This window comes from Furipterus horrens, unplaced genomic scaffold (assembly GCF_987537825.1).
Source record: "Furipterus horrens unplaced genomic scaffold, mFurHor1.1.pri manual_scaffold_8, whole genome shotgun sequence".
NCBI lineage: Eukaryota > Metazoa > Chordata > Mammalia > Chiroptera > Furipteridae > Furipterus > Furipterus horrens.
In genome coordinates this window covers 108,789,450-108,797,999 of record NW_028327178.1, presented here as the reverse complement: position 1 = coordinate 108,797,999, position 8,550 = coordinate 108,789,450, and the positions used below count along the sequence as shown (strand labels likewise).

At 59.6% G+C, this 8,550-nt stretch overlaps 1 protein-coding gene across 2 annotated transcripts; it reads left to right on the top strand.

The window, feature by feature from the left end:
- Positions 1-961: 961 nt before the first annotated feature.
- Positions 962-8,182, top strand: PRELID3B (PRELI domain containing 3B). Of its 2 annotated transcripts, none has more exons than XM_090286619.1 (6): positions 962-1,100; positions 4,283-4,451; positions 5,419-5,508; positions 5,857-5,927; positions 6,001-6,151; positions 7,384-8,182. In XM_090286619.1, exons 1-6 carry the CDS (start codon positions 1,069-1,071, stop codon positions 7,501-7,503), a joined length of 633 nt encoding a protein of 210 aa, XP_090142745.1. In that variant the 5' UTR covers positions 962-1,068; the 3' UTR covers positions 7,504-8,182. The 2 variants fall into 2 exon arrangements, with proteins under 2 accessions (XP_090142745.1, XP_090142746.1); XM_090286620.1 differs by having other exon boundaries at positions 964-1,100; positions 6,049-6,151.
- Positions 8,183-8,550: the final 368 nt, after the last annotated feature.

The window sequence follows — 8,550 nt, the reverse complement described above, 5'->3', positions numbered from 1 at the left end:
GACCATCGAGCAAGTCCGACAGGGGCCTCGCCCTCGGGGGCTGCAGCCGAGCGGACCTCGGACGGACAAACTAGACGGCTCATTAATTCGCTCATTCCACAAGTAATCACTGATGATCAGCGAGGAACCCCGAGGAACCCCGGAGTCTCCTTATGCCCAAGGCACCGAGAGCCCTTTGTCAGCGCGACAGGCGAGGTCCTTGCCTTCAGGGGCTTCCACCGGGCGGCACTGGGGGCGGAAAGTCCGGGATGCCGAGGGAGAGCGAGCGCACGCGGCGACGGAGGAACGAGGCGCTGGGGGCCCTGCCGGGGAGGGCGTGGGGCAGGCCCCTAACACCCGGGGCCCCAAGGCTTGTCCTCCCGCCCACCTAGCACCCGCTCCCCGCGGCCACCCTTCCCGGGCGAAGAGCATTCTGTCCGATGCCGGTCTCTGTCTGACGTCAGTGTCTGTCTGTCCGTCTTCTCAGCCGGGGGTCGTCACCCCGGGAGGGCAGGTGGGATCAGCCTCCGGAGCCCCCGCCGCCCGGGGTGACACGGGAGGCCGCAGGGATGTTACTGGGGCGCCAGGAGCACCTGCCCAGGCGACCACTACGGGCGCCGTCCCCGCGATCGGGGTGACTGCAGCCGCCTACGGCCTCGCGGCGCAAGGCGAGCACGGACGGGGCGGGAACGGACCGGCCCGAGGGCGGGGCGGGGGCACCCGGGCGCGGGCTGGGCCGCGCCCAACTCTGCACAGAGGTCACCGCTCTCTGCGACGCCCGCGAGGGGGCGGGCCAGCGGCCGCGTGCCGCGCCTGCGCAGCACAACGCCCGCGCCGGCGGCGCCAGACGCTGCTCCCGGAACTGCGCCGCCGCGCTGCGCCCGGCGCTAAGGGGCGGGGCTTCGTTGCGCCGCGCGCAAACCCGGGCCGGGATAGGGCGCGGGGCAGTGCGTCGGGACGTCCCTGGCGTCGGGCCAGACGGCGCGTGCGCGCTGCGCGGCCGGCGGGGTGCCTTGGGGGCGGAGCGGGGCCCTCGGTGGCCTCTGTGCCTCTCTGCGCTGCCGGGACACCGCGGAGGGCGCCGGCACCATGAGGATCTGGACCTCGGAGCACGTCTTTGAGTAGGTGCCGGGCGTGGGGCGGGCCGGCGGGCACCTCGGGGCCCCCGCGGGCCGTAGACGGACGGGGCGGGCCCGGCGTGGGGGCGAGGTCGGGGCGCCCCTCAGGAGGCTTCCAGGCGTCGGGCCTAGTCGGGGAGCTGAGCCTGAGCCCCACGGGTGCTGTGTCCCCCGCGCCGCCCTGCGCCCCGGGACGGGGCCCCCAGCGGACATGGCCCTGACCTTGAAGCCGCCCCGGCCGGGAAGGGGCGCAGAGGCGGGGCACTCGCGGCCTGGGCCCCGCGGTGGTGGCAGCGTCGCAGGGCACGAGGTTTGGGACGACACTCGGGGTGCGAGCAGCCCTTCGTGGGCACGCCCGGCCTTCCGAGGACCCCGGCAGACGGGCGTTGCCGGCAGCCCCGCCGCCGTGTGGGCGGAGGCCCTGACCTCGGAATGGGGCCGGGCGGGTTCGGGCCACCAGGAAGCGAAACTGGCGGCGGCCCGTCGCGGGGCGGAGCGGAGCGCCTTGGAGGGGGCGCCCCAAGTTCAGCGCCGGCCGCAGAGGCCGCGCTCAGTGACGGCTCTGGGCGGAGCGGGGACTCAGTAACGGGAGGAGTGGGCCCGCAGCCCGTCGGATGCCGGGGATCGCACTCCTCTCTGGGCCCCCGAGGCCACGTCCGGACGAGCCACGGGTGTGAGCAGGTCTGTCGGTGACCAGCTCCCCTTCCCCGCGGGGCTTCGGGACGCCGCGCTTGCCCGGACCTGAGCCGCCTCGTCTGCACGTGGAGCCGGGCGCCGCACCGGGTCGGCTGTCGTAGCTCTGCGGTGTGTTTTAGTGCGGCCGTGCGGCTTCGTGAGACGGCGTCAGCCTTCCGCCGACGCGGTCCCGGGAACACACGCAGCATCCCCCGGGTCCTGGGCAGCGCTGCGTGGGGGACTCGGGGGGAGGGCCGCTTCCCGGGTCGTTACGGCTCTGCGGGGGAGACCTGAGTCTGTGCCCGCGTTGCGGCGGCGGGTTCTGCCGTGGGACCCACTTGTGGGCGTAAAGGCTCCGGCTGTTGGCATGGCGCTTCCTGGGCACGGCCCCCTGCCCGCCCCGGCCCCGGCCCCGCGCTTTGCCCTCCGCCCTCCGCCCTCCCCCTTCGGGGCACGTGCGGCTGGCCCTCCTGCCCAGCGCTCCATCGGCGCGTCCTAACCTCTGTGTCTCTCGTCGCCAGACTTCTCTGAGATCTGAGGGAGGCTCTGGGACTCGTCCCAGGAGACGGACAGGCTCGGACAGAAGCTGTGCGCGTGCGGGCCGAAGCAGGCCGGCCCCCGCCTCCCCCAGCATGCCGGCGCCGCTGGCACGGGCCCACGTGGGGCCCCAGAGTCTGGCCCTGGGCTCCAGCCCGTCTTGAACTTCACATCCTTCCTTTTGGGTCCTTCCAGGCCTCCTGCTCACACGCCCCGCGGGCGGTCCGCACTCGGCGCGCCTGAGACCGGAGTCTTGATCTCCCCTCCAACCCCCTAGACAGTGCCCCTCCGAGTGCCACCTCGAGGGGTCTCCTGTCCGACAGTAACCCCCACGCCGTCCTCCTGTGCTCGCGGCCCGGCGGTGGCCTCCAGGCCTGGCGTGCAGCTGGCGCCCGCTGCGGTCAGCCGCTGCTGCTCCAAGGGCCCAGGCTCTCGCTCCGGGCCCCGGCCTTTGGGTCGGCAGATCTGCTGCTTCGGGGGAGTCAGCAGGGTCCCCCCTAGTGTCACAGGGGAGGGACTCAGGCAGATCAGTGAGCCCCCACCAGGCTCTCCAGGCCCCCCTGGGTGCTGTCTTTGAACGTCTTCCGGTGGGAGGTCTTGTCGCCTAATTACACCGATAGTTAAAGTTAACTGCAGGAAGATTGTCCATCGCGATGGGCCGCCTTTGTAACGTTTGAGCTGGTTTTGGCGCCTAGAGCAGCCTTGGTTCGAGCCCCGTCATCCTCGGCGTTCTCAGGTTGGGGAGCAGAGAAGGACTGGATTACGGACGTGTGTGACCACCGCAGGCCATGCAGTTGCTCGTGTCTTCGAGGAGAGGGGGCAGAGCTACGTGCAGGGAAGCCAGCTGCCCCCGGGAGGGACGGGATGGAGGCGGGAAAGGGTCGGTCCTCCTGTTCGATCGTTGCCTTGGTAACAGGGCCCCGCGGGCCGCGCCCCTATCTGTAGGGTATGTAAAGGTTATAAAGGAGCTCTGCTTACATGGCTGCACTGATCGCTGAAGGGCCTGCGATTAAAAACAGAATGAGGTTCATTTATATAATGTGGCGAAAGGAAAACACTGAGTTATCGTCAGTGGTGTCGTCCAGGGTTCTGAGAAAGGAACGCCAGTGAGACCTGTCGGCGCGGAGGAGTTGTTAGGCTCCGTTCTCTGGAAAGTTGTCCCCTCTCCTGCTCGGTTTGGTCACTAGGGGCTCTTTCAGAAAAGGGGTCCTTTGTACGGCATCTTCTTCGTGTAAGGTGAACAAGCGTGCGTCACGTGGGAGGCCCCCAGGCCCGTGCGCTTCGTCAGAGCGACAGTTGCTGCGAGCTTCGTGTCAGTCCTGGGAAATAAGCAGGTGCTCATTAAGGAAGAATATTAGAAAATAGCATATTAGGAGCATCTTAAAGACATTGTACTGAGTGACCTTTTCAAAACAAACCAGAATCACTCTTTAAAGCAACGGATAAAGATTGGAAGGGGCCACCGTTATACCTTAATAGAGAGAAACACATTTTTAACATGGTGTTTAAGTAACGTTCTGAATCTTTGCAATCATTGTTAGAATTTACAGTGCATGTAAGCTACTGTGCTCCACACTTTATGGCTTCTTGGAATTGGGGTCAGGAGAATAAATGATGTAATAATGCTTCTGCCGCTTGTTTCTGTGGAATTGAATTTGGTTCTCAGAAACAATTTACCTGTGAACGTGGACGTCGTAAACAGGAAAGATGGTCTGAGAGATTGTGCTGTGATGCGCTGCAGGCCATTTCAGTCTTTATGGAAATTAATTGTACTGTTTAACCTGTGTGCTGAAAAAATACTGAAGCCTATGTATGTTTCAAATATAGATTGAACTCTCAAAATTACCTTTCAGTCAGGGTTTCCGAAAATAACTTGCCCCGAGCAAATGAAAGCACAGTTGTAAAGAATAATCCGATGGGTCATAAGGCGGGCCCCACATCTGCGCGCGGCTGACACTCGTGCTTTGCGGCAGGCACCCCTGGGAGACAGTGACCACGGCGGCCATGCAGAAGTACCCGAACCCTATGAACCCGAGCGTGGTGGGCGTTGACGTGTTGGACAGACATGTAGATCCTTCCGGAAAGCTGCACAGCCATCGACTTCTCAGCACAGAGTGGGGAATGCCTTCCATCGTGAAATCTGTAAGTACGTCTCATGCCCGCGGAAACGTGACTGCCGGGGAGCGGTTTTCTAAACCACACTGTCATTCAAATCGGCTGTGGGAGCAGATCCTGCATGTCATTTTTGCATCAGGTCAAACTGTATTATAATAAACTTAGTTATCTGAGTGTATGATGAGTTGGGAATATTATTACAGTCTTCGTGAAGGCACCGGTAAAGCCCCCTGAAGGAAGCCAGCTGGTGCTCTGTAAGCCAGGGGTCTGTTCTGCCCTCCCTGCCGTTGCCAGCGACCGGAGACCGGGGTGGGGTGCGGCCCGCACGGCCTGTGCCCGGGAAGGGGCAGCACGTTCCTGGGGCTTGGCCGCTGCCGCGTGTGTCCCGAAGTCTGGTGCTCCCCGTACACGTAAAACCTAGGTCTGTTCCGTCACAGTTCGGCAGGCTTTAGTGGCCTGGTTTGCCCGGCAGGAAACCGGGGTGCTTGGTATGCTAAGTGGGCCCGGTTTTCAGTTAGGGGCGCTCTTTCCAGAAGGCAGTCCGCTCAGGAGCCCAGAGGACACGGCCTCGGCAGGAGCGTACTGCCGGCTTCCTTCGGACAGGCCGCTGTCGCGGGGGCCGGGGTGCAGAAGTGAGCCAGGGGGCGCCGGGCAGTGGCCCTGGCCGGGCGTGACACCCTCCCTCACGCTCCGCTGCCTCCCTGCTCCCTCGCACGCTGCGGGCCCGGGCACTGCCGTCGCTGCGGCCGTTCCCAGCGGCCTGCGGGCTGCCTGCCTCTCGGGGGTGCTTGTGTAGGAGCCTCGGCCGTGGGCCGTGAATCCCGTGGCGCTCAGACGGGCCTCCTCTCTGTCCTGTCTGATGCCTCGTGTCCCTTGTTTTATACACAACAGGTGTTCGGTTCAGGGCCTGAACACGTTTTACTTTCAGGTGAAATATTGATATGCCTGTTAAATCCCTCCTCCTCTGAGTACTAACTGTGGCTGTTTTATTTAGCTGATCGGCGCGGCGAGAACCAAAACGTACGTGCAGGAACATTCTGTGGTTGATCCTGTAGAGAAAACGATGGAGCTTAAATCCACGAACGTAAGTTCCGGCTGCCTTCCGTTTTCATTTCAGACTCTTGGGCGGGAGCTTTCGGCTCTCGCCCTCCGGTGGGTTAGGCGGCCTTGGCCTGTTTGCGGCCTAGCGTCCTAGCCTCGCGCTCGCCGGGCGCTGGGTCAGGGGAGCTCGGCTTCTGTCGCGTCGGTGCTCTCGTCGCACTGCAGGGCTGTTCTTTTTAATGAGCGCAGAGTAGTGGGGTTTACACTGTTTATGCGGTCGCGGCAGGGTGGTCTGTCTGTTGTTTGTGTATTTAGCAAGATCTGGTCTTGTGAGTTAATTGTGAAAATGTTTCTAATCTTGGTTCCCAAAATGATTTTTTTAAATTTCTAGATCTCATTTACAAATATGGTTTCCGTAGATGAGAGACTTGTATATAAACCACATCCTCAGAACCCAGAAAAGTAAGTAAAAAATGTTTTAACCAACTTATTTTACAGTAGATGTTTTCATTCGTTTGCCAAATATTTCTTTAAGAAATGGAAGTGAGCTCACTCTGAAGCTGTGTGACTCTGCTTGTTCCAGAACCGTCCTGACGCAGGAAGCCATCATCACTGTGAAAGGAGTCAGTCTCAGCAGCTACCTGGAAGGGCTGATGGCCAGTACCATCTCGTCCAACGCCAGCAAGGTGTGTGGGGCTGACCCCAGCCGCGACACAGCGAGGGTCCCCGGGCGGGACCTGCACGGGCTCTCGGGCCCTGCACTCCCGAGCGTCCCGCGCAGGCTCTGACGCGCCCGCCTTCCCACCCTGGGCCATTCCGTTAGCCTTTCTGTGCTCAGCTGCCCGTCTGTGAGGTGCAGACCACTGCCCATCCTGCAGGGCTAGGCATGGAGAGAGAATGAGGTGACATGGGCAGGACGTGGCCCACGGCCCAGCACATGGGACGTGCTCGATGACGTTGCCGTGCTGTTATAAGGACCAGTTCTCAGCTTTTTCATTGTCACCTCACCCCCCATCCTAGATCCAGTGTAGACATTTTTTCCTAATTGCCCTACCTCCTACAGTTACGTAACAGGATAGATACGCTTTATACGTTAAAGGGGGGTTCCCCACCACCACCCCGCTAATTTTTGCCTCATTGAGCATGCGTTATTTAAACTAAGTTTATAGACAAAAGGCTGCTTAGTGCACTGTGTTAGAACACACTTAATGTCGTCACCCGGCAGTCAGAGACCCTCGTGGGTGGCTTCTCTGCGCCAGGCAGAGCACTAGGCTAGCCTGGCGCTGCCTCGGGAAATGCGGGGTGTGGGTCCTGCCCCGGGGGGGCCGCTCATCGGGCAGCGCACCGTGAGGCTGGGCAGGGCAGAGGGCCGTGAGCGCCCAGCGAGGGTTCGCCGCGTGGTGCTCCTGGGGGCTCTGAAGCGGGGGGTGCGGGGAGCAGGTTGTGGGGGTGCGCAGGGAGCATTTCAGGCAGGGACTGAGTGTGCAGAGGCCCTGAGACAGGGAAGTGGGGTGCTGCTTGTTCTTCTCCTCCGGGGACCCGGAGAGAGCCAGACAGAGGGGTCCGAGGGGGTGGGGGCCGGGTCTTCCAGGGTTCCGGTTTAAAATAAGGACATAAAAGAAAAAAAGGTTTGACCTCCCCCCCAGAAGGGGACGTGTCTAACCACTGTCCTTTAATGAGAGTCCTTTGAGAACATCTTCTGCATACAAAATAAAAGTGAGTTTATAGATAAAGCCAGTTGCTCAGGGCGTTTGGTGTTTGGTAAATAACAGCAGGGAGCAGCAGCGAGGACAGAAACGACCGGCCTGGTGAGGTTTCGTGACGCCTGCCAGGCTCCCGGCCGCCTCCTGCTGTGCTGGGGGTTTGGTACGTGCCTGCGCTCGCCCTCGGTAACAGTAAACGAACTGGGTTTTTCCAGGGCCGAGAAGCCATGGAGTGGGTGATACACAAGTTAAACGCTGAGATTGAAGAGTTGGCGGCCTCGGCCAGAGGCAGCATGAGGACCCCGATGGCGGCAGCGGCGTTTGCGGAGAAATGATGGAAGCTGGCACGCGACACCCGGTTCCCGACTAGCTGGCATTATATTTATTCGTTATTTAAAAAATACAACTGTATTTTAGGTAGAGTTTTTTTTAATAAGCTGCAGGAAGGCTATGTGACTTGATAAAAACAAAGCCACAGGGCTTCCAGAAAAAAGGGAGCACCTGAAGTTACTGGTGTTGTTTGAATGACTGGTTTTGAAGATGCCAGTATTTATGTGAAAATTTAACAATTTTTGAAAAGGCCGTAGAAATCGGTGTTTGCATATTAAATCTCCTCCAGGTGGAATTTTAAAGCTCTCCGTGCACCGGAGCTCTGCCTGACTTGGACCAACCCCGAACAAAGCCGAGCTGCGGCGCGGTGGTCTTCAGGGGGGTCACGCGGTCCGAGGACAGACGGCCTCGTTTTAGAAAAAACATTGAATTTGTATACAATAACTTGCCCTGCTATAAACCACATTAAAAACCAGTGTTCTAATTTCGTACTTAAATGACATTTTCAGAGTGAAAATCGTCACTCAAGTAATCTAGAACTGCAACGAAAGTATGACTTCATTCTCTAAAAGAGTACTGTATTGATTTGCCAAAGTTTTGTAACTTAGTGAAGGTGTTGCCGTCCTTGGATTTGCACTTGATGAGCTAGTGTGCTGTGTCGGGGGCTGGTTATGGCAGCTGAGAAGTTAAGTCATTGCCAGAGTTCTGCAGCACTCTGAACTTCAGGAGGAGAGCAGCTGTTCTCCTCTCTCGGCATTTCACCTTCGCCTAACTTCCAAATTGCCATGTGTCAAAATCATGGTTCTGTAATTGCTAAAGCATGATATGCCAGGTTATTTGAATATAATTACTTTCTGAAGTAATTGTGACCACAAAACATCTTTTACATGAGGAGCTGTACATCATTTGAAATTATTCACGTGATGTCTTGATCTGAGGCATAAATCCCAGGTACTTAATGTATTTAATAATCGTCTGCCGCTGCGGGGGAAGGGACGGTGGGGACAGAGAACAGCCCCGGGGAGGAAAGGCGCTGCCCTGCACCGGCCACT

Coding starts and splice junctions, on each gene's coding strand:
- PRELID3B (XM_090286619.1), top strand. CDS start 1,069: ATGAGGATCTGGACCTCGGAGCACGTCTTTGA. Junction 4,452..5,418: donor TGCCTTCCATCGTGAAATCT/GTAAGTACGTCT, acceptor TGTTTTATTTAG/CTGATCGGCGCGGCGAGAAC. Junction 5,509..5,856: donor TGGAGCTTAAATCCACGAAC/GTAAGTTCCGGC, acceptor TTAAATTTCTAG/ATCTCATTTACAAATATGGT.